The 25,586-nt window shown below is 40.3% G+C and overlaps 1 protein-coding gene across 5 annotated transcripts in view; it reads left to right on the top strand.

Annotated features, from left to right (window-relative positions):
- Positions 1–17,267, top strand: part of LOC141489120 (uncharacterized) — a 41,575-nt gene extending 24,308 nt beyond the window's left edge. For 2 of the 5 annotated variants that reach the window (XM_074189816.1, XM_074189815.1), the window contains 10 exons: positions 572–4,191; positions 5,825–5,932; positions 6,274–6,327; positions 6,836–6,970; positions 7,735–7,891; positions 10,443–10,692; positions 10,971–11,068; positions 12,187–12,574; positions 16,031–16,279; positions 16,792–17,025. In XM_074189816.1, coding sequence (XP_074045917.1) covers positions 572–4,191; positions 5,825–5,932; positions 6,274–6,327; positions 6,836–6,970; positions 7,735–7,891; positions 10,443–10,692; positions 10,971–11,068; positions 12,187–12,574; positions 16,031–16,279; positions 16,792–16,970 — 5,238 coding nt within the window. In that variant the 3' untranslated portion in view covers positions 16,971–17,025. The other 3 variants (XM_074189818.1, XM_074189817.1, XM_074189819.1) reach the window with 3 other exon arrangements.
- Positions 17,268–25,586: the final 8,319 nt, after the last annotated feature.

The raw sequence follows: 25,586 nt of genomic DNA, 5'->3' as shown, positions 1-25,586 counted from the left end.
ATATATATATATATATATATCACAGTTTGATAAGCCATTCCCTGGAGCTACATTTTAAAGGAAAAGGAATTTTTTTTGAAATACTAGCAAAGAGGAATTTTGTCCAAGTATGTAAAGGCATGGAGAAAAAATATGTATGAGACAAAGAGTAAAGACCAGTTGGGCCAAACCATAGGGTATGCAGAGGGGAGTATTGTTTAATGACAATCCTAAGATAAGAAGGGGACAAGTTATAAAGGACTTGTAAAGCTAGCAAGGGAATTTATATTTGATCTCAATCTCACTCCAAGTTCAATGCATAAATTGCATGTAAACTCATATAAATCTCCCCAGGTTTTTGCAAATCCCATCTCCTTGTCAATTTTTATAGCACAATAGTTTCCCTAAACTGCTGCCCTTTGTACATAAATGATAACTACACAATGAAATAAATCCTTTCCTCATCACTATTCAATTCTAAGACTATGGTATGGGATTGATTTGAAATGAAACCTTTTTCATGATGGACATTTTTGCTTAAATTAATGTTAAGTCCTTATTCTCACTCATTTCTCTCAAATACTCATTACAGGGACAAAATGAAAAAATGAAGGAAAAAATTCTAAGAAATGAAGAGAATTGGAAAACAGAACACCAAGGTCAAAAGGAATTTGGTTGGACAGGAGAAGCTGAAAGTAGGAAGGAAGATGATGATGTAGGATGGCTTGAAATGCAACAATGGGAAGGAGAAGATAGTGAAAGCCAGGAAGGACAAAATGGAGAAGTAAGAAAAGATCAAAGAAAGGAAGACAGAGATGAGTATAATAAACAAGGTGGAAGAATGAAATATGGGAGTGGCCATGTCCAAGAAAACAGGAAACAAGAACAAGGAAAGGAAAAAGAAGGAAGAACTTGGAACAGAGAATTCAAATATGAAAAAATATGGGAAATGCCATGTTGCACATCAGAAAACAGAATATGCCTGAAAAGACATATAAGGGAGATGAAAGGAGAACGAAAGAGAGGACGAAGCTATGAGGATGAATTGGAAGTAGCTTATAAGAGAAAAACTATAGCACAAAACCAGGGAAGGAAAACTCTAAGACATCAAGAAAGGAGACAAACCCCTCAAGAATATGAGCAACTGAAACAAGAAAAGGAAAAAGAAAATAGTTGTGAGAGACAGTCTCAAAGAGAACAGGGCAGAACACATAGAGCAATGCAAGAAGGAGGATCTAGAGACGGCATATGGGAAAGAAAAGTGACAGCCGAGGAAGAGGTAGAAAAATGGCCATGGAATTCTAGAGAACTGCAAAAAGGAAAAAGAAAACAAAAGAACTTAGAAGAGGAGAAAGAAAGAGTGGAAAGACTAGACCAGAAAAGAAAAAGTGTCAGGGAAAGGGAGCACAAATATAAAGAAAGGTATGGAGAAAAAGAAGTCAATTGGGAAAGAGGACATGGAAGCAGCAAAACAAGAAAAGAAGGGAAGGAGAAAGGGCATAGTCACAAAAAAGAAGGCTTGAACATTCAGTGTATGACAAAGAAACACGAAGAAGGGAAGAAAAATGAAAACTGGGGAAGAGACTATAGAGAAAAACAAGAAAGAAAAGATGGGAGAGAGGAGAGGCAATGTGAAGGAGAAAAAAGTAGAGAAAAGAGAGAAAGAAAAACCTGGAAACTAAATTTTAGAGAAAAAAAGGAAGGGAGATACTCTACAGGAGAATACAGAGAAGATAATCAGGAGAAGTACTGGAATAGAAAAGGCAAAAATGAATGTGAAAAGGAAGAAATAAAAATGGAAAGAGAAAACTATAAATACCTGAACATTTCAGGGAGAGAAAAGAGATATTTTAATGAAGAAAGGGTAAAATGGGAGAGACAAAATCTCCCAAGAAAAACTCAGGAGCAATATTATCAGCAAAGACAAGAGAATATTCAACGATTAAAAGAAGCAACTTTAGAAAAAGAAAAATCAAAAATACTGGATGAAGACAAGTGGGTTTCAGAAAGGAAAAACAGAAAAGTAAAATACGTGAGAAGTCGTGAACAAGGGAAAAGAGAATCAAAAAGGCTGAAAAGAGAAGTGTGGGAAAGCAACCATGGAAAAGAATGCGACCCTGAAGATGGAGAACTAGAGGCTGATAGCATGGATATAAACCATGATGAAAGACAGAGCAGTGATTTCAATGAAAAATTATGTGAAAGAGAATATCTGAAAGACAAGGACAATAAAATAAGAAAATGGGACGAGTCACTCAGAGAAATAAACTATAATAAACAGGAAAGAAAAAGTGATCAAGAATTAAATGAAAAATCATATCGTGTTGAGGATCTTGATGGAGAAAAATTCAGAAAGAAATATCCAGAGAGCGAAGGAAAACTAATACCAGATGAATGGGAAAGAAAATACCGAAGAGACATAAAAGTAGACTACAACAGAAGTAACAGAGAAAAAGTAAAGAAACAAGATTGGGCAGGAACAGAGAAAGAAGGTGAATGTGTGACAAAAGAGCCCCTGGAACTGAAAAGAATTCCACTAAAATATTTAGATATAAGGCAGAGAGAAAATCAAGAAGAGGTGAAAGCTGAAGGCAGAGGAAGATTGGAAGGACAAAGGGCAATGAGGAAAGCCAGAAGAGAGCACCACGAGGAAGAGAAATATGATGAAGGCAAGGCATCAGCAATGAAAAAAGATGTGAAAAGTGTCCAGGAAGTAAGCAAGGGAACATCTCAGAGAACAGAAGGCAGAGAGAATGCTACAGTGGATCAGGGGAAAAATAAGCAAAAACCAAAACAAGAGAGAGATAAAGGAAAGCATAAAGGAGCAGGGAAAGGAAAACATGGGGAGATGTGGGGAACTCGAGATCAAGAAAAATTGGACAAAGAAAACTGGGGAGTGATACTTAAAAATGACCAGAGAAGGGATCATGGATATACAATAAGTGAGGAAGACTGGGAGAATGCACATGGTGTGCAAAGAAATAGAGATGATGTGTCTAGTGACAAAGGATGGAGAAGGAAATCCCTAGAAAGTGCCAGAGAAGAGGAAAGTCAGATTCAAGAAGTGCAAAATTCTTTGGAGCTCAAAGAAAAAGAGCAGGGAAGGGGAATCAATGGAATCTCAGGAGGACAATGGAAAACAACCTTTGGAGAAACATCTCAAAATGACCAAGAGCTAATTGAACAGGACCTAAGAAATCAAGGAAAAGGAAACAGAGAATGTAATAGAACAAAATGGGAAGCAAAAAATGGAGAAGTTAAAAGAGAAACTGGGAGCAAGCAGTGTGAAGGAAGACAGGAAGAACAATGCAAGGGAGAGCATCAAAGAATGAAATTTGGAAGGTGTGAGGCAAGAGAAAATTCCATAAACCCAAAAGAAGGCTACTTAGAACAGGTTGAGATGGAAGAAGTGGATAAGGGAATGAGTGACACAAGAAATGCAACAGAATTTGTTTGGGAAACAGAATGGAGAAAAAGGAATGAAAGGACATGTGCAAATGAAGAACCAGTAGGAAAAAAATTATACAGAAAAGAGCTAGACGTAAAAGTCTACATAAGAGCGTTTGAAGAAAGCCTAAAATACCTAGAGGAATATAGAGAACAAATGAAAAGGAGAGGAGGGGGTTTAGAACAGGGAGGCACTATAGAGAAGCAGGGGGGAGGCTTACTGAATATAAAATACAGCAAAGAAGAAGCAATAGGAAATGAGAGATGGAGGGAAAGAAAAGAAGAAATATATAGGAAATTGAAAGATTATCAAAAGAATGGCCGTGGGGAGACTGTAGAAGTCAGTGCTGATCAAGAAGGAGTAACCTGGAGAAATGAAATCCAAGGGCAAATGGGAAGTCAAAAAAGTCAGGAAAGTTCTGGAGAAGAACAAGAGTATTGGGTCAATGAAGATGGAACTGCCCAAGCACAAGAACAAGACAAGAGGAAAAGCATGGCAGCACAAGCCTGGGAAGGAGAGAAATGGCCAGGAGACATCAGTAAAAGACAAAGAGGAAAAACACAAGAGGACACAGTAAGACAGAAAGGATTGAATGAGGAAGCCCAGAAAAGAGAAGGTGGGCAGGAAAGACTCACCAGGCATCCCTGGGAACTATTAATCAGAAATGGAGACGATCTAAAAGAGGGTAACAGTCCAAGCAATAAGGAGCCTGCTGCCCGGGGAAGTGAGAACAAGGAAGATTTCCTTTCAGCTTCACATTTATGGTAAAAACAGACACAAGATCCCCATGCCCATAGTTGATAGTGATAAAAATGAAAGTTAATATCTATCTTCCTTCTGAGAATATTTTTGCTGTTTTAGCTGAGGGTGTTAATGGTGTGTCCCAAAGCAAAAATAAATACAACAATGATCATTTCCCAGGAGGCAAATGTCTTTAGTTATTAAATTGTTGAAAAGAGAGACAGAAAAGAAGATTCTAGTCTTGGAGCACTGAACAGTCTTAACTCTCTTATTTATTCAGAAAAGAACTAGGGGCTGCTAGGTGGTGCAGTGGATAGAGCACTGACCCTGGAGTCAGGAGGACCTGAGTTCAAATTCAACCTCAGACACTTAATAATTACCTATTTGTGTGACCTTGGGTAAGTCACTTAACCCCCCCCCCCCACAATTGCTATGCAAAGAGAGAGAAAAAGAAAACTAGGAATAGAAGTCTGGAGAAGAAGGTTTAAAGAAAGCCTAAAACACCTAGGAGACAGAAGAAACGAAAGGAAGAGGAGGCTTAGAGTAGAAAGCACTATAGAGAAGCAAGGGGCAAGTTTATTGACTGTGAAATATAACCGAGAACAAACAGGAAATGAGAGATGGAGGGAAAGAAAAGAAAAAATACATAGAAAATTGGAAGAAGATTATCAAAAGAATGACAATAGGAAGAAACTAGAAGTCCATGCTGGTCAAGAAGAAATAATCTGGGAATTGGAAAAACTGGTCAAAATATCCCTCATAATATATTCTCCCCTTGTATCAGAGAGTAGAGCTGGGAGCTTCGAGTCAACCTCACATCATCTTTCAACTTCCCTTGACTTTGGCCTTCTCTCTTTTGACGTCTACATGTACAAAACCTTAAATAGATGTGTGCATATGTAGCACTTTGAGGTTTGCATAGCAAGTCTGTGATATGGGGGTGATCATTAACCCCATTTTACAGATGAAAAGTCTAAGGATGACCAAGATTAAATGATTTTTTTCCAGGTCACGGACCCTTAGCTTGTCTCAAAAAGGATTTAAATTAAAGTTTTCTTGACTCTAGGTCCAGAGCTCTCCCTACTATGCCACCTAGCATTCATCGAGTGGGATTGGGTAGGGGAAGTAGTGTTGAGCTAATTCAAGAGGCATTTTAATTGGGTCTTTTTATTTTGCTGAATTGTGAAAAAGTCACACCTGGAGATGTGTATTCTTTTATCCCCCACACAAGTTTATTTAAGCATTTTCTTTCCTGAAAAATTTTTTAGAAAGATTTGCTTTAGTTTGAGTTTTACAATTTTCCCCCATTCTTTCTTCCCTCCCCCCACAGAAGGCAGTCTGTTACTCTTTCCATTGTTTCCATGGTATACATTGATCTCAGTTGAATGTGATGAGAGAGAAATCATATCCTTAAGGAAGAAAAATAAAGTTTGAGATAGTAAAATTACATAATAAGATAATGGGTCTTTCTAATTTTAAGGTAATTGTCCTTGGTCCTTATTCAGGGTCCATAATTTTAGATGTCCCAAAATTGTCTCTGATGGTTGCCCTGATGGAATGAGTGAGTCCATTAAGGTTGATTGAGATGTATATTCTTGATGCCATGATAATATCCTTCTGTGGGTGGGTTATTCAGTGATTGACTCTGCCTTACAGTGAACTGGCAAAAATAACAGAGAAACCACCCCCTGTAGTTGCGGCAGGTCCAGAGAATGTTCTGAACAATAAAGGTGCCCAAAAGGAAGCAAACCAACGATGGATGAGGTAAGTCACCAGATAGTCAATGAATTATTGCCTATGACTCTTAAAAACTTTGCTTTTAAAGAAATTAACAGGAGGCAGAAAAACACAGTGGGAATGAATTTCAAAGATCTGGGATGAAATCTTTACTTTTCTATTTGCATACCAGAGTGACCTTAGACAAGTCTGGGAGCCTGACTCAGTGACCGTAATGCTTGCTTCCAGTCCTAAATCTGATCCGATGATACTCAGTATCAGAAATTTGTATCTTTTACAAAAATCTGGAGGCAAGGAGTATTCAAACATCATGGAGGGAGGGGATGCCACTGCACAATTGATACTTCAGTAATTCTTCTGTATTTCAGATTATCAAGGTCAAGGAAAGAAAATCTGCCATGGGAACTCCAAGAATCAATAAGGTAAATAGAGATTTGTCTAAGGATGCCTGAGGTGGCATTGAGGGTAGAGTTCTGAGCTCAGAGGTAGGTTCAAATCCAGTTCCAGATACTTGCAGACTGGGTGACCATAGGTAAGTCATCTGATTCTCTGTACCTCAGTTCCCTCTTCTATAAAACGAGGGAGATGGAATCAATAATGTCTAAGGTTCTTTCTATGATTCTGGGATTTTATTCTTTCTAAAACCTTTATTTAAACACTATACAAAACAGTCATTTGCATATACACCGTGTGACAGTAAAAGAAGATTGAACATGAGGTGGCAGATGTCAATTATGTCCAGTTTTCTTTTCCTTTTAAAATACATGATAAATCCAACATTAGCTTCCCATCAACCCTGGGAAATTTTTCTAGAAAGAGGAATATTGTTCTGCTTCTTAGAAAGTTGTTGGAAAAGTTGTGATAATTGAAGTGGAATTCAAAAACAAGGATTTCACCTTCCCCTATATCTTGTGTTTTGTCTTTTACCAGTATGGCTGCTTGGGCCCCCTTGGATCTACCCTCCTTGGTGGTTGAATACAGCCTAGTACCCAGACGGGAGCTCTTCTGGAAGGTGCTACTGATCCTGCCAGGTTACGATACCTGCTTTGCTTGTAGTCCAACGAGGTGAGTTGGACTGGAGCTCACCTCTCAAGGATAATCCAGATTTGACTGTGGTCTGGAGCATAAATTTTCTGAATTCCAATAGCTTTAATACTGTTTGCAGCTTTCCCTTTAGAGAAACCCCCAGTGGAGGCCTGGAGTCAAGGGTCTAGGCTACCTTCCTTCATGTATGTACAGTTTTATGGGCAGTGGGTGTAGTACAAACAGTGTCAGACTTGGGAGTACAAGTGATAGAATGGAAGCTCCTTGAGGGCAGGCCCTGTCTGATATATTGTTATCCTCAGTTTGCCCTGGATTTCAGTAGTAAGCCCTTCATCGAAACACTTGTTGAGTGAGAGACTTGGGTTCTAACCCTGACTCTGACACTTTCTATAGTTGTATCACCTTGGAGAAATTACTTTTTTCTGGTCACTTCTCAGGGTTGCTGTAGGGAAGGGACTGGGCAGGTCTTTAGGAACTTTGGAAAGAGTGTAACTTTCATCATGTGAATTTAGTCAGTGGTCAGTGCTTCAATTAACATAGCACCCCTGTTCCTCTTTGGGTCTATATGGAACTCTAAGCCTGTTCCCCAGATTCACAGAATAGTAAGGGCTAGAAGTGACCAGAGGCTAATCCAAACTCAAGGCTTGATCTCTCCTTTTCAGATTCAAAGTTTCCAGTCCAATATTTCTAGGAACTTCCTTTGGTAATTCTAAGGGCAGAATTCTAAAAGTTGACCAAAGACCTTTGCCAATAAACTAATGCCTTCTGTTATTTTTTCCCCATAGAGTGTTAATGGACTGGTTAAGAACCAAATTCATGGGAACCAAAGTCTCACCACAGAATAGAACAAGCTGGTCTAATGAAAGAATAGAAACCTTATGCACTCTGAAATCTCAAAGGCAGAAAAGGAATCTGACTGTGGATATTAGCATCTGCATCAAGGTAGGTAAGTTACCCCCCTTGCTGGGGGCCAAAGAGCTGTGAAAACACAACTGAGGGAACAGGTGATCCAGGAAGTAATGTGGCATGATCTGAAGCACTCAGATGCCAAAGTCAGAAGGAACTGAGAAAGATCTTAATGTTCACTGGTCTAGTCTCATCATTTGAGAAGAACCTGAGACCCAACATGGAGGAAGAGCTGTCCTAGGCTCCCCAGGGAATAAGAGTTGGAGTGACTAAAATCAGGTGATCTGAATCTGTGGCCATTGCTCCACATTGTGTATAGCCTAGCACCCCCTTGCCCCCAACTTGGCATGTGATTTTGAGAGGTCTGTATCTAAAGTCTTGGCCTTGGCTTCAAAACCCATCACTACCATATGCTCCTGAATAACTTGGGCGAAAACCAAACACCTGGTTTCCTCATTTGTGAAATGAGAGTTTGTTGAGATGATTTCTTCAAGGACCTTAAAACTCTCAATTGAACACTGTATTTTCCCCATTTGTTCCTCAGTCTACCCAGTCAAAAAAATGAATGCTTTGGACCTTTTCATCTCTAAAGTCTCTTTCAGTTTCAACATTCTATGTGTCTGAGACTCTCAATGAGATCAGTCAAGGACTATGATCTGCACCTATTTTTTGACTTGGCCAGTTTTGTCAGTCCCTGAAGTTAGCACTACTGCTCTGAGACTGGAGATTCTTCTCTGGAATATTTAGCTCAAGAGAAGGATCATTAATGAAGGGAAAGGATCAAGAGACTAAAAAAATCAGCATTGCTTTTGGTAGCCTTCCATGTAAATCATACTACAATTTAGATGAGTCAGCCAAAAAAAGGTCTTCATTTCATGGTCTACCTGGGGAGTAGTCTGTCCTTATACAATGAACTGTCCCTCACAGGTCTGGGTGCAAATTCTGTCAGGCTTGGGACCTGTCAGGACCTATGCTCCACTAATGAGACCTTCTCCAGCCTAAGATTCTCTCCATGTCATGATGATAGTAGAGAAGGATAGAGCATATTGAGTGGAAATTTGATTTAATTTCTGTAGATAACTCCCAGGTGAGGAAACTCCCTCTGCCAAAGGCAGGTAGGCACCTTCTCTGCCATCTTAGAGAGCAGCCTCAGGTGTTGAGAGGTTAATGCTCAACCCATATGACACCAATGGGTCCAAAGCAGGACTTGAATGCTCCTCTTCCTGATCTCGAGGCCAACGTTACAGACTCTGGCTCTCAAATTAATGGAGGGAGACTAAAAGAGCTTGGGGAAAATACCAAAGCATTCTTTGATTTTGTTAGTGTCTCCCAGCGCTGGGGATCAGAGACTGAAGAGGTCCCAAGAGACCAGGTTTCATAAAACTAAAAGAGAGACAGAAATAGGCTTCATCAAACTGAGACAGACAGAAATAAAAACGTCGAGACAGAGAAACAGAGAAAGATACACACTCACACACACACACACACACACACACACACACACACACAAAGACAGAGACAGAGAAATAGAAACAAAAACATAGAGACCAAGACACACAGAAAGAAAGACTGAGAAAGAGACACACATAGAGGGGTAGGGAGACAGAGATAAAGACACAGAGACACAGAGAGATCAGGTTTCATATAACTAAGAGAGACAGAGAGAGAGAGACAGACAGACAGACAGACAAAGACAGGGACAGAGAGAGATGGAGACAAAGAGATAAAAAAGACATACAGAGGGACACAAAGAGAACAAGTTTCATAAAATGAGAGAGACAGAGAACCAAAGACTCAGAGAGACAGAGATCCATATAGAGCAAGTAATACTTTCAAGTCCCTAAAAAGCTTGATTTTTTTAAATTGTCATTAGAATATAACCTTATAAAGTCAATTAAAGCATGCATCTATATTTGCTTTGGCTTTTTTTGTAGTTTCTATGTTAATATACATGTGTGCACATGCATACACACATATTTATATGTTTATCTATGTACTTAGGTATGTATAAATGTACATACTTCCAGAGAAATGATTTGTGCTACAGATCCTACCCTTTAGTGTAGCAATAGCAGTTTTCCCAGTACCCCTTTGTGCCCTCTCTTCACCTAGTCCTCCCTCACCCCCATGGACAAGTGTCCTCCAGGAGGAATAGCCTCGACTGCATTGCTTGGAGCCTTTGAGCTTAGAGTTGTAGACAAGACCAGGGCTAGGCTGGGTGGTTACTGTGTGACCCAGCCAAGGTTCTGGTGTTACAGAACCAGGGCTCCAGGGCTCTCTGTGCTGCTGCCAGTGGGGTGTAGGCTCTGATAATCTTTAACTAGCTGGAGAAACTTTGAGTGGGAACCCAGTAATGGCCTGTGTCTGGCTCTTCTGAGAACCAATCACCAGGTTGTCTGTGGGCGGGCAGGCTCAGAGTGAGCACCTAATAAATGTTTGATAAATTAAATAGGTAAGTGGATGATCCTGTTCTCCTCTGGTGAAAGGGGTGCCCACACCAACCCTACTGTGGCTTCCTGTTAACCTGCAAAGTCTTGCAGCCTTTAAAATAGATCTCACCTTCCCTTGCATCCCTTGCTCTTTCCAGGGTTTGCATGGAATCTGTACCAAGGAACAGCTTCACAAGACTCAGACTCAGGACAGTCTCTCTGTCCTCAATGGTCTCATCCTCCTCTTGCCAACAAGGAGAAGAGGAGTCTGCCAGGAAAGTTATTGGCATCTGGCCCGCCTGCAATTGTCTCAGCTGCTGCGGGCAAAACCACCCCAGCCCTTGGCACCTCTGGTGATCCTTGTCCCTACGGACAGTGAAGCCCTTGGAGAGGAAGAAGCCAAGGCAGGTGGGGCTAAGTAAATGAAGCAGAACGTTTTCCTGTCCTTTCCCTTCCTCTTTCCCTTCCAAGCCCCATGCTGCTCTGCAGAACTGTAGACTATGGATGAAGGAGTGGGAGGGTCGTGGTCTTCAACTTTGGGTGGAAGCAAATCCCTGACCAATGCCATCATGGATCCTTGAGGCGCTGCCATCATGAACTTTGGTAAACTTGAGCCTCTGGTTGAGGCTCTGTGAGGAGCAGCGGGGGCACTAATGCCTGCTTCTCTTGGCATGTTTCTCTTGAAGGTCTGAGGTTGAGAGACTTGATTACCAGCCATCTCATTCCCTACTTTACCATCCTCAAGATCCCATGCTACATTCAAGACTTGGAAGGGTCCAAACAGGTAAAATTAGAAAACCTGAGTCTGCTTCACGGTCACTAAGAAAACAAGAAACAACAACAAAAAAAATCCGACCCTTGCAAATTATGTGGAGCCTGGGGAACCTTTTCCTATTTTTTAAATCTCTCATAACCCCAACCCAAGAGTCTTGAGACTAGCCATATCTATATCTATATCCATATCCATATCTATATCTATATCTATATCTATATCTATATCTATATCTATATCTATATCTATATCTATATCTATATCTATATCTATATCTATATCTATATCTATACCTATACCTATACCTATATCTATATCTATATCTATATCTATATCTATATCTATATCTATATCTATATCTATATCATCTATATCATCTATATCTATATCTATATCTATATCTATCTATCTATCTATATATATATATATATATATAGATGACAATCCCCATTCTGTGGAGGGAGAAGCCTCATAAGCAAGAGAAGGAGGGGGAAGATATGAAGTTTTCCAGTATTTGAAAGACTACTATATGAAAGAGGGATTAGATTCTGCATAGTTCCAGACTAAAGAATTAGGTGCTATGGAGGAGGGTTGCAGAGAGGTAGCGTTGCTTTAAGAACCCAAACACTATTATCCTCCTCATCCTCCTTCTCCTCTTCTTCTTCTTTTTCTCCCTCTTCCTTCTTCACCTTAACCCTCTCCTTCTTCTCCTCATCCTCCTCCTCTTCCTCTTTCTTTCCTCCTCCTCCTCTGGAACAGGCACTTTGCTAGGTTCTTTATAATTATGGTTTCATTTGATCATCATATTAACGCCTTTGGAAGGTCAGTCCTCCCATTATCCTCATTTTACAGAGAAACCTAAAGCAAACTCAGGTGAAGTGAACAACAAGATATTGTCTGAGACTGAATTTGAACTCAGGGCCTACTGTCTCCAGACCCAGTTCTCTGTCCACTGCCCCATCCAGTTGCCTGAGTATCAGGAATTGCTAAAATGATAGCTGTTCTACAGTAAAATGGGCTGCCTTAGAGGGAGTGGGATTGAGTATATGAGGCAGGTTTGGAGCTTCCTACTGCATCTGTCTCCAGACTAACTAGACCCTTTCACCCTCACTCGATGTTTGCCTCCCTAGGTACAGGAGGCGGTCAGATGGCTGATTTGCTATTCACCTCCAACTGCTGAGCTCTGCTGGGAAAGCTTCACCCATTTCATGGAGAAGGGCATCAATTATGAATTTGGGGAGCGCCTTTCCAGGGACTACAAAGACAGGCAGCTCTCTGGTTTACCCTCCCAGGAGGCCGGGGTAATCTTGGAATTGTACAACAGTGTGATTCAGTTCCTGGCAGAGGTCGTGTCTGCCAAACAGCTCTGTGGTCCATCAGGCATGGCCCCAGAGTTTTTCCGGCTAAATAACCAAAGATGCCTTCAACCCCAAGGGAGCATTTTCGAATACTTGGAGTGGCTCAGGAGCATCACGTTATCCCTCCAACTCCCCCCAATTGTCTTGCCCCAGAAGACCAGTAAGTCATTCCTGAGTTTCAAGCATATTTATAATTAGAACCAAAATTTAAAAGACTTCCATGTTGGGAAGAGAAAATTGGCTGCTAATCGATAGTTGTTTTTCCTGCCTTTTCTTTTTAGTGGGTTTTCCCACATTTCTTAGTAGTCACTAGTGAGATATTAGGTTGTTGCGATTCTAAAATACCTGGAACTACTGACAATGAGTCTGAAGAAACAGAAATAACTAGGCTGGCATAACCAGACATTGGCCTTAGGGTGCTGGATTTAGAGGGTGATAACTACATTTTTAGAACTTAGAAAGTTCAAGAAAAGCAGAACTCATCAACTAACTAGACAGGATAATATGCTAAAATTGGAGGCCATTATAGGATCATACATCTAGAGTTTTAAGTGACCAACTAATCTAACTCCTTTATTTTATAGTTTGAAAGCCTGAGGTCTGGAATGATGAAATAACTTATGTAGCAGAGCCAAGAGATTCTCTGACCACATTTTCTGGGCTCTTCTTAGTCTCCCATGCTATCTCCTCCCCATGGCTGAGGAGAGTTCCTCCCTTTTTCTCCTTTTCCCTGTCTTCCTCCCCATGATGCAGCACCCTTGATCTATTGCTAATGTCCATGAATCTTCCCCTTCCCCAGGGAATGGGCTATATCCCCTCGAACTTGACAGAAACATCGTCCTTGGACAACTAGTCTAAAACCAGATCTAGCTTAGACAGTCAGTAGGAACTTGGTGATTTACTGGAAAGTCCTTTGTTTACCAACTACAATTTCCTTTTTTTTAAGCTCAGAAGAATATAATTAATTTACATAATAATATTCGATCCGATTTATTGACTTTTTACTTAGTCACCACAGTTTTGAAACCCTTCTAGTTTGGTTCCATCAAAATATGCAATAGACTTAGGACTAAAGAAGGACCTTCTGGAACCAAAATCTAGACTCTATTGGGATAAAAATTATGGTTTCTGATTGTTCCTTTTGAAGATTAGAATTGGAGACTAGTCATAAGTAGAAATGATTTCATAGGGAAAAACATTTGTGATTTTCTTTGTTTTGTTTTTGCAAGGCAATGGGATTAAGTGACTTTCCCAAGGTCAGCTAGGCAATTATTGTCTGAGGTCAGCTTTGCTCTCAGCTCCTCCTGACTCCAGTGTTCTATTCACTATACCACCTAGCTGCTCAACATTTGTGATTTTCTTTTTTATTTTTTTAGAAAGATTTTATTTATTTTGAGATTTATAATTTCCCCCATTCTTGCTTCCCTCCCCCCACCCCACAGAAGGCAGTCTGTTAGTCTTTACATTGTTTCCATGCTATACAACTGATCTCAGTTGAATGTGATGAGAGGGAAATCATATCCTTAAGGAAGAAAAATAAACTATAAAAGATAGCAAAATTATATAATAAGATAATTTTTTTCTAAATTGAAGGTCTTTGGTCTTTGTTCAATCTTCTCCATTCTTTCTCTGGATACAGATGGTATTCTCCATTGCAAACAGTCCAAAATTGTCCCTGGTTATTGTACTGATAGAATGAGCGAGTCCATCAAGGTTGATCATCAACCCCATAACATTTGTGACTTTCAAGGGACTTAGAGAGGACTCAATAGTGAGATATGGTGATCAAAAGCCCAATGGGATTGGTTGCCTTAAGAACTACACAATCATGGAATTATAGACTTTCTAAAGAGGAAAGAAATAACAGGAACCATTTTATCCATCCAATAATTGAAGAAGAGCCCTTCTCTCACCTGTCCACTACATACTTGGCATATGACCAATTAGCCTTAGCTTGAAGAGCCCAATGAGAGAGAAATCATTATTTCTTATTGCCCATTCCGCTTTTGGACAAATCTTATTGTTGAGATGATTTTTTCCTTAATTAGACAAAATATGCTTCTGCTATTTTTACCCATTACCTCTTGTTCTTAATTTGAATTTCGTTCACATGATAAAACTGCTGTTATTGTGTACCTTCTTCCCTCATGACCCCAGTTCCTTCCATTGATATCCATATGGCAAGATCATCATTCTACTGGTCTCTTTCTTATGAGCACTCCAATTTAGCAACATCCTTCCTAAAGTAGATTATGAAAAATTGTACCCAATACCTCAGATATGGTCCTTCATTTGGAAAACTCCTCTTTGCCAAATGTAGCCCATAATCTCAATAGTTTTCTTGGCTTGTTTCTTTGGTTTTGACTGCCATTGTTGAGGCATATGAAAACTACAACCATCAACACACCAAGATGTTATTCGAGAGCTGTGGAAATAGGTCCTCCCCCATGTTATAGTTTTGAATTTGGCTTTTTGAACAAAGTGAAGGACTTTGCATTTGTTCCTGTTATATTTTATCTAATTTAATCCAGAACAATAAGTGAAGTTGTCAGTATCTTCTTGGATTTTTGACTCTGTATAAGGCAAAAGCTTGTTGGATGAGCGTGCCATCTAGGTCTTTATCCAAATCACTGATCAAAGTACTGACCGGCAAAGGCCCAAGCACAGATTCCAGGGACAATCCATTTGTGATTGGCCTTGCTGACAGGGATCCATAACTGATTATTCTTAGAGTTCTGCAATTCAACAAGTTTTGAATTGATCTAATTGAATCATCATCTAGGTCACTAGTTGTCAAAGTGTGGTTTGGGAGTCACTGGGGTCCCACGGGTATCCTTGAGGTGGTTCGGTGGATAGAATGTCATAGCTGACCATTGGTAAGTCATTTCACTTTTGTTAGCTTGGATTTCCTCATCCTGGGGATAATAATAGCACCTACTTCATGGTATTGTTGGAAAGATATAAAAGGCTTTGAAACCTTTGGGTGCTTTGTAATTGCTGGGTATTATGGCTATTGTCATCATTATAACTACCATTATTATGGAGTGTGTTAAAGTGGAGTTTCTTGGCTGCGTCACACTAAAGAGCCTCTGACATTCCTAGTTGGCATTTATAGAGTATTTTAAGGTTTTTCAAAGCACTTTCCAAAAAGAATCTCATTTTATCTTCACAACTATAGGAGCCAGGTACTATTGTTATGCCCATTCTACATATGGGAAACTGAGGCAGACAATGGTTAAGTGAATTGGTCGGTCACACAGTTAAAATTACCTAAGACTAGACTTGAAATCTGGTCTCCCTGATTCCAAGGTTAATGTTTTTACCCACTGCACTAAGTAACTGAAGGATTCCATCACACAGTCAGTCCTTAAGCATCTAACAAGGATCCTTGGTATACTAAACACTGAGCTGGGTCCTGGGCTACAACAAACAGAAGTTAGATAGTCCCTGCCATCTGCTTCTCAGCAAACACAGGACTGTATTCCATTCTCTTTAGTTCTGTTCCCACAGCCTGACTCCTCACCTCTTCTATGGGATGGTCCACTTAGCAGCCCTTCCTAGCTTATGGAGACCCAGACATCGAGCTGCTCTTGGCCAAGCTCTCCTTTTGTTGCAGGTTGGCAATGTATATGCTCCTCTGTCCTCCAGTACATCTATGACCTTTTTGGATCTCATGCCAACTACCCACTGCTCCACTGTCAGATAGAGCAGCTGTTGAGCCAAACTTACCACTGCTGGCAGACCAGGGGCTTTGGAGAACAGGAGGAACCTTCTGGGATGGAGGTGCCCTGGGATGTCATCATCTGTCTCTGTGTCCAGCAATTGCTACAGAATTGGAGCCCTCCCAGGAAGCCAGGAGCACCAGGTACCGAACCCATATAGCTCCCTACTTTTCTCCTTTGTTTTGTTATTTTTTTAAAAAACCTTTCCAGTTGATATTTAATTTTTCCAATAACAAGTTAAGAAAGTTTTCAGCATTCCTCTCCATGCGTCTGCATACTTCCTCCTCCATTTTGAAGATGAGAATTTAAAAGATAAAAAGGAAAACTTTAGCTTGAGATGATTGTTGACTGACTTTCTGACTAACTGCTCCAGATGGATGAGCCTGGGAATATTTGTGAGAAGCTCCATTATCCCCTCCTGGCTCAAAAACTTGTTTTCCTGTATGGCTAAGCACTGATCAGTTCCTCGTCTTCCTCCTATTTTCGGTTCTCTTTCTGCATTGGACTCGTGTTTCTTCAATTTCCTAATTCCCTTGGGAACAGTGGGAACTGATGAGATCATGGTTGGAACCTCAGAGGAAGGCTCAAACTTCCTTTCATTAGGACATTCAAACTAAACTTTCTTCCCATCTTTCCCCCTTGTACTGTCCCGCAGGACTGCTCCAGTGTGTGACTCAACTGAGTCCTTTCAGCCCCAGAGGAAGTGGGCCACTTTCAAAACTGATGAGAGACCTCCCTTGTTCCCAGGCCAAGTCTCTGGCCCATTTGATGTTACCAGAGCACTCCTGGGAGCTTGGCAAGAAAGACACTCTGGAAAAATGTCCATCCCTGTAGCACTCTTCCCACCAGACTGAGGGGTCCAAGATTCTCACAAATGCCCTTTCACTGTGCGTTTCAGAAGCTGTGGAACACCAGGGGCGAGAGATCCAGGTCTGCTATTTCAAAGATAGTCTGAGGGCTTATTGCCTCCCGGACTCCTGGGAAAATTCTAGACTGAGGACCAGGAGAGAAATGCTGCAGCACAAGAAAGAACAGACTTTGTAAGACTCTAAATGAAATGATGCACTGAAGTGTGCATTCCTCATTACCAGCATTTAAAATGGGAGTATCCCAAAATAAACTTTATTTTAAACCACTAGTAAAAGAGCTGGAGAATCCTTCTGGGCCAACTGCAAATGCAAAAGCAGCATATTGGGAAAGAACCCTGGTGCAGAGGGAAACTCTCAGGGGCTGGAGGAAGAGGACCGGGTTTGGAAACCAGGGCTCTGTTACTTCTATGTCTAGGACATTGGGCAAATCATTCCCCCATCCCATTCAGGGCTCAGTTTCTTCATATAGGAGGAAGTTTTATAGAGCAGTGGATAGAGCTAGTCTCGGAGTCAGAAAGACTCTTCTTCTTGAGTTCAAATCCATCCTCAGATACTTACTACTCTGTGACCCTGGGCATGTCCTAAAACCCTGTCTGCCTCAGTTTCCTCCTCTGTAAAATAAGAGAAGGAAATGACAGCATCTTTGTCAGCAAAATCCCGGATGGAATCCAAGAGAGACAGACATGACTGAAAAGACTGAAATTGGACTAGAGAGCCGCTAACATTTCCCCTACTTTTCTGTGAGTCCATGATCCTTAGGAATCACCTCAGATAACTTGTTCATTTGAAGTTTCCAAATGCAAAAGATTACTATTTTTATTAATTGCAATAATAGAAGTTGAGCAGTTTTCTCTTCTCTGGGAGAAAATGGAACACAAAAATAAGACTGCCGATAGGGCTTGCTACAAGGAAATGTTTCCCTGCTAGGCAAGTGTTAGTTAACTCAACCGATGCGGAATACCCTTACTCTATGTTCTTTCCCTCTCAGTGATGAGCTACAGCTTCTCAGAGGCGGACCCGATGTTCAGGTAAGTCTTCTTGAGACCATCACTGTGCAACACGGGAGGTTCTGCTCTGTGTTCTAGAGACCTTGGTGCTGTGGAGTGCTGTCTAACTCTTCACGACCCCATGTAAGGTTTTCTTGGCAAAGATACTGAAGATGTTTGCCATTTGCATTTTACAGAGGAGGAAACTGAGGCAAATGGTGTTAAGTGATTTGCTCAGGGTTACACAGTCAGGTTTGAGCGCATGACGTTGTCATTTTGACTCTAGGTTCACCTCTCTATACATTGCACCACATAGCTGCCCTCTAAAGACCATAGTTATAGAGTAAGTATGGCTCTGCCTGCGGTTGCCATTTCGAGATTCTTGAAGAGACGCCATATAGAATCCTTGAGCTAGAACTAGAAAGACTTCAAAGATCCTCTCTTCAATTCCCAACATTTTACAAAGTAGGAAACCGGAACCCCCCCATTTTTTGCCCAAACTGAGGCAAATAAATTATTTTCCCAAGGTCACAAAGCTGGTAAATGCAGAGGTGAAACAGCCCCAGCCCCCAAGAATATTACAATCTAATGGAAGACACAACACATAAATAATTATGCACAAATAAGATCAAGACAAAATAAATTATAAAAAATCATCAAACAGAAGGCACTATTATTAAGATGGATTGGGGAAAATTCTACGTTCCTGTAGAAGATGGGATTTTAGCTGGGATTTGAAGGAAGCCAGGAGGGGAAGAGGGAGGGAAACATTGCAGGCATGGGTGATGGTGACCGTTGGGGGATCCAGAGAAAAGACGAGTTGGGAGATGGCACTTCTTGTTTGATGAAAGAGCAGGACACCAATGTCACTGGATCAAAGAGATGTTGGGGTGGGGAGAGAAGAGGCAGAGAAAGTGGGGTGAGGGAGCAGGTTGTGAAAAGCTTTGAAGACCAAAGAACTTTGTGTCTGATCATAGAGGTGATAGAGTCACTCTGTATCTTTCTTTATTTTTAAACTTTCAAAAATTTTATTTTATATAATTTTTCCAATTACATACAATGACAGTTTTCAGTATTCATCCTTTTGCAAGCTTTTGAGTTCCATGTTTTTCTACCACCCTCCCTCCCCTCTCCTGCCCCATGGCAGCAAATGATCTGATATGGGTTGTACAATTGTGTTTAACATATTTCCATATTAGTCTTGTTGTGAAAGAGGAATTAGAAATAAGGGAGGAAATACCATGAGAAAGAAAGAAAAAGCATGACAGAAGTTTAAAAAGGTGAACTAAATATTCTTTGTTCTGCATTCAGACTCCATAGTTCTTTCCCCCTCTGAATATTTTCTTAACAGATCTTTCAAGATTAATTTTTGATTACTGAACTGCCGAGAGGAATGGTATCCATCATAGCTGATCATCTCACACTGTTGTTAAATGTGTGCAATGTTCTCTTGGTTCTACTCCTTTCACTCAATATGAGTTCATGTAATTCTTTCCATGCTTTTCTAAAACTTGACTATTCATGATTTCTTATAGAACAATAGTGCTCCATAGCATTCATATACCATAACTTGTTTAGTCATTCCCCAATTGAGGGGAATCTCCTCCATTTCCATGTCTTTGCCACCCTAAAAGAAACTGCTAGAAACATTTTTTAACATGTGGATTTTTCCTGGGTTTTTATGATTTCTTTTGGATAAAGGTATTGCTGGATCAAAGAATATGATCATTTTTATTATTCTTTGGGCATAGTTTCAGATTGCTCTCCAGAATGGCTAGATCAGTTCACAACTCCAGCAACACTTCATTATTTTCCCAATTTTCCCACATCCTCTTCAACATTGATCATTTTTCTTTTTTGTCATTTTAGGCAATCTGATACATGTGTGGTGGTACCTCAGAGTTGTTTTAATTCACATTTCTCTAATCACTAATGATTTATGGTATTTTTTTTAATCTGAAAACTGCCTGTTCATATCCTCTGATGATTTATCAGTTGGGGAATGACTTTTATCATATAAATTTCATTCAGTTCTCTAAATAATTTTAGAAATGAGTCCTTTATTAGAAACACTAGCTGTGAAAAATTTATTTCATAGCTTTCTATTTTCCTTCTAATCTTAAGTGCATCAGTTTCATCAGTGCAACTTTTAAAAATTTGATATTGTCAAAAATCATCCATATACTCTATTTCTTGTTTGGTAGAAATTTCTCCCCTTTCCACAGATCTGACAGAGTATTTCTTGTTCTTCCAATTGGTCTATGATATCACCCTTTATGTCCAAATCCTTTACCTATTTTGATATAGTATGTGTGGCTCTCTGCCTAGTTTTTGCCATATTATTTTCCAGTTTTCCCAGCAGTTTTTTTTTTGCAAGGCAACGGGGTTAAGTGACTTGCCCAAGGCCACACAGCTAGGTCATTATTAAGTGTCTGAGGCCGGATTTGAACTCAGGGACTCCTGACTCCAGGGCCAATGCTCTATCCACTGTGCCACACAGCCACCCCGTCCCAGTAGTTTTTAAATTTTTTTTCTTGGTTTTTTTTTGCAAGGTAATGGGATTAAGTGACTTTCCCAAGGTCACACAGCTAGTTAATCAGAAAGTGTCTGAGGCTGGATTTGAACTCAGGTCCTCCTGAATCCAGGGTCGGTGCTCTATCCACTGAGATACCTAGCTGCCCCTTTTAAAAATTTTTTAAAAAATGATTTATTTAGGGCAATGGGGTTAAGTGACTTGCCCAAGGTCACACAGCTAGGCAATTATTAAGTGCCAGGTCAGATTTGAACTCAGGTCTTCCTGACTCCGGGGTTGATGTTCTATCCACTGCACCACCTAGCTGCCCCCTTTGTCAAGTACTGAGTTCTTATCCCAGAGGCTAATATCTTTGGGTTTGTCAAATAGTAGATTACAAGAGTCGTTTGCTCTTATTTCTTTTGTACCTACACTAATCCACTGGTCCATTACTCTGTTTCTTAACCAGACCAGGAAGTTTTGATGACTGCTGCTTTATCTGCTGTGGATCTAGACTACCTTTCTTGGCATTGTTTTCATCTGTTCCCTTGGTATTCTTGACCTTTTGTTATACCAGATTAATTTTGTAATTTTTTTCTAGCTCTGTAAAAATGTTTTTTGTAGTTTGATTGATATGGCACTGAATAGGTAATTGAATTTAGGGAGAATGGTCATTGTTATTATACCAGCTCAGCTAACCGTGAACATTTGACATTTTCCCAATTATTTAGATCTGACTTGATTTGTGTGAAAAGTGTTTTATAATTTGCTCATATAGTTTCTGGGTTTAGTTTGGGAGGTAAAGTCTTGAGTATTTTATGTTGTTTTCAGTTATTTTGAATGTAACTCTATCTTCTACTGTTGGACTTTCTTGATAATTTATAGATTTGTGTGCATTTATTTTATGTCCTGCTACTTTGCTAAAGTTGCTTGTTGTTTCAATTAGGTTTTTACTTAATTTTCTAGGGTTCCCTAAGTATGCCATCATATTGTCTGCAAAGAATGAGGGTTTAGTTTCCTCTTACCTAGTCTAATTGCTTCCATTTTTTTTTCTTATTGTTAACCTAACATTTCTAATACAATATTGGATAATAGTGTGAGATGAGCATCCTTTTTCACTCTAATCTTACTGAGAATGCTTCTAATTTATCCCCCATTTCATATAATGCTTGCTGATGGTTTGATAGATGCTACTTATCATTTGTAAAAATTTCAGTTCTTATGCTCTCTAGTTTTTTCAATAGGAACAGTTGCTGCATTTTGTCAAAGACTTTTCCAGGATTATTGATTTATGTTAATTTGGTTATTGATATGATCAGTTATGTTGATTGTTTTCCTAATATTGAACCATCCCTGCCTACCTGGTATAAATCCTACCGGGTCATGGTATATTATCCTAGTGAGAACTTGCTGTAATCTCTTTACTAAAATTTTATTTAAAATTTTTGACTCAATATTCATTAGGAAAATTGGTCTATAATTTTCTTTGTCTATTTGGCTCTTCCTGGTTTAGGTGTTAGAACCATACTGGTGTCATAAAAGGTATTTTTCAGAACTCCGCTTATTTTTTTCAACGTTTACATAAAATTGGAATTAATTGTTCTTTAAATATTTGGTAGAATTCACTTAGGAATTCATCTGACTTTGGAGTTTATTGATGGCTTGTTCAATTTTAATTTCTGAAATGAGATTATTAAGTATTTTATTTTCTCTTCTGTTAATATGGGCAGTTTAAATTTTTAAAATACTTATTGGGGCGGCTAGGTGGTGTAGTGGATAAAGCACCGGCCTTGGAGTCAGGAGCACCTGGGTTCAAATCTGGTCTCAGACACTTAGTAATTACCTAGCTGTGTGGCCTTGGGCAAGCCACTTAACCCCATTTGCCTTGCAAAAACCTAAAAAAAAATACTTATCCATTTCATTTCTATTGTCAGACTTGTTGGCTTATAGTTGGGCAAAATAGCTTCAAATGATTAATTTCCCTTTATCTTTTGATGTTACTGCCCCACTCTGGGTCTCAATTTCATCAAATCTAAAAGGAGGGGACTGGGCTTGATGACCTCTAAGGCCCCTTTTTACTGTCTCCCTTTCTGGACCATCTGGACCCCTCCTAGCACTATCTTTCACCAAGAATAGAGAACTCTTTATCTTGCCACTGCTCAGCCCCCCATGGCCACTTGGTGTCGCTGCAGGAAGGCTCTGGCCACAGACTCCTATGGAGGGAGGGGTAGGACCAGTCTGTTTACCAGGATGCAGAGAGTGATGGTGCTGCAGCAGCCAGCATCATGGAAAAACCTGCTACCTTTTCTTCTTTGCCACATGTGGCCACTCAGGGGGCAGGGAGAAGGAGCAAGTGAGCCCATGCCAGTGCCCAAGCTAGGTAGCACAGGCAGGGCTGTGAAGGCCCCCAGAGAAGATGCCAGGTCTAGAGTTCCCAAGAGAATGTTTCCCATCCTTGCTGAGCCCCTTGCTAGAGATGCTTAGAGGATTAAAGACTTGGAGCTAGAAGAGACCTCCAGAATGGACCATTTAGATCACCCCCCAATTTGAATTTCATTTTTAGGTCAGCTTATTAAATATTTTAAATTCACGTTTTATTTGTTTCTATCTCTGCAAATGCCAGCCTTTCCTTTCTCAATCACTTCTCAAAGGTTGCAGATTGTTGATCCTTGTTTGTATATTAACTATTTCCCAAGGTCCCAGAGTCCATGGACTCAGAGATGGTTGGCAGGCTATAGGGGCAGATGGTGAATGGCACCAGTGGTGGTCAAATGGATATGGAATAGCCTAAAATCAGATCAGACTCCCCAATGCAACCTTTTGGCTCATTTGTTACTCTCCATCTGTGACTACACCCTGAGCATCTCATTTCTGTGGTGAATCATGAGACTAAGCAGGAAGAGACTGGAAGGACAAGGAATGATTCAGTAATTGGGGATAAGACCTAGAGCCAGAAAACAGCACCTGGAAAAGTCGGTGTTGGTAGAAGGGCAAAGATCTCAAATAATGTTCCAAAGTCCAACCTCAAATAATGTTCCAAAGTTCAACCCAGATGAAGAAACTGAGATAGAGAGAAGCAAAGTGCCTTAAGATGGGGATCCCAGACTTGGATTGCACCTTTGATGCCATTTTCCATTAGAGAAGAGGAAACTGGTGCCTAGAGAATGAGCCACTTTCCTCAAGGTCATATGGATGGGGTGTAGCAGATCACTCAGGTAGTCAATCAGCATTGATTTCTCACCTTCTGTATGCCAGGCCCAGGAGTAAAGACTGGAGATACAGAGTAAATACTAAGATGCCAACAAAAAATAAAGCCAGTTCCTGTTCTCAAGGTGTCTAATGGGTCAGCAAGTGACCCTGAGAACCTCAGACCCCAAACCCATTGTATCCTTCCTGGCCAGCATATCCACCCAGGAGGTGGAGCTTTGGGGGTGGTTTTAGGCAATTGCAAAAAAAAAAAAAAGCATGGTGCACTTGAAGCTGCTCCAGATTAGTGGTCCCCTACTGAGAGCCATTCCTGATGGGAGAGGTCTTCCAGCAAATACTGTGGGATCACTTAGTGGGGATTGAGTGAAGCAGAATCTGACTTGGGTGTGGGTCGGAATGGATAAGATCCTGGGATTCTATAGAGAACATATCAGTGTGATAGAGTGGGCAAAGTCCTGGATTTGGGGCAGAGAGTCACCTCTGGCTTCAGTTTCTTCAACTGTAAAAAAGAGAGGGTTGGACCTGAGATCTCCCTTGAGGTTGCTACTGATGAAAAGTACGTAGGTGTTGACTGGTTGAGTCTTTGATTAAAGGAATACTTCCCAAAGTGTGAAAGCCCTCCTGAGGAGAAGGTAACACTTCCTTGAGCCTTGAGAAAGACAAGAAGGGAGCAAAAGAAGGGAGAGAATCATAGGCATGATGAAGGAGATGAGTGTCACATGTCCCTCCCTCTTCCAATGGTCCTCTTTCCTTTTGTTCTCTCTAAACTGTCACTGTGCTATCAGCTTCCTCTGGATACACTCCCATTTGTCCAGAAAAATCTTAAAATGGGGGGCCCAGCAGCAAACACAACACTCCAGAGGCAATCTGACCAGCAGTGAGGATAGACCCCCAAGAATAATGACTTTTTAAAAATATTTGATTTGTTTTCCAATTATATATACAATAGTTTCTACCTATCATTCTTTGGTAAGGTTTTGAATTTTATACTTTTCCCCTTACCCAACCTTCCCTCCCTCCATCTCCACCCCCCCATAGAAGGCAGTATGGTAATCTTTACATTGTTTTCCGTGCTATACATTGATTGAAATTGAATGTGTCGAGAGAAAAATCATATCCTTAAGGAGAAAATAAAATATTAGAGATAGCAAAATTATGTAATACACAAAACACTTTTTTTTTTAAAAAAATTGAAGGTAATGGTCTTTGGTCTTTGTTCAAACTCCACAGTTCTTTCTCTGGATACGGATGGTATTCTCCATCACAGACAGCCCCAAATTGTCTCTGATTGTTGCACTGCTGGAATAAGCAAGTCCATCAGGGTTGATCATCGCCCCCCATGTTGCTGTTAGGGTGTACAGTGTTCTTCTGGTTCTGCTCATCTCACTCAGCATCAGTTCATGCCAATCCCTCCAGGCTTCCCTGAATTCCCATCTCTCCTGGTTTCTAATAGAACAATAGTGTTCCATGACATACATAGACCACAGTTTGTTCAGCCATTCCCCAATTGATGGACATTTACTTGATTTCCAGCATAATGACTTTTAAGAATATTGGATTCAAGGACCCGAAGTCAAATCCCTCCTCTGAAAATTGTGTGCTTTGTGAGCTTAGGCAAGTTGCTTAATGTCTCTGAGCATTAGCGTCTACAAAATGAGGGGTATTGTATTAGGTAACATGAGGTTCTTTCCAGCTCAAAACCTATGACTGAGACTATTTACAGACTCAAAACTACCTTGCATTTAAATGTTCTGTGATTCTTCACATTCCTTTCATGTCTGTGTTTGCTATGTATCTCCTCTTTTTAGAATGTTGCCTTCTCCCGAGTGACAATTGCTTCCTTCTTCATATTTGTATTCCCAGCGTACTAGTGGCT

The sequence above is a fragment of the Macrotis lagotis genome, chromosome 5 (genome assembly GCF_037893015.1).
Source record: "Macrotis lagotis isolate mMagLag1 chromosome 5, bilby.v1.9.chrom.fasta, whole genome shotgun sequence".
Lineage (NCBI taxonomy): Eukaryota > Metazoa > Chordata > Mammalia > Peramelemorphia > Peramelidae > Macrotis > Macrotis lagotis.
Note: the sequence above shows the minus strand (reverse complement) of the source record. Positions and strands in the feature narration are given on the sequence as shown.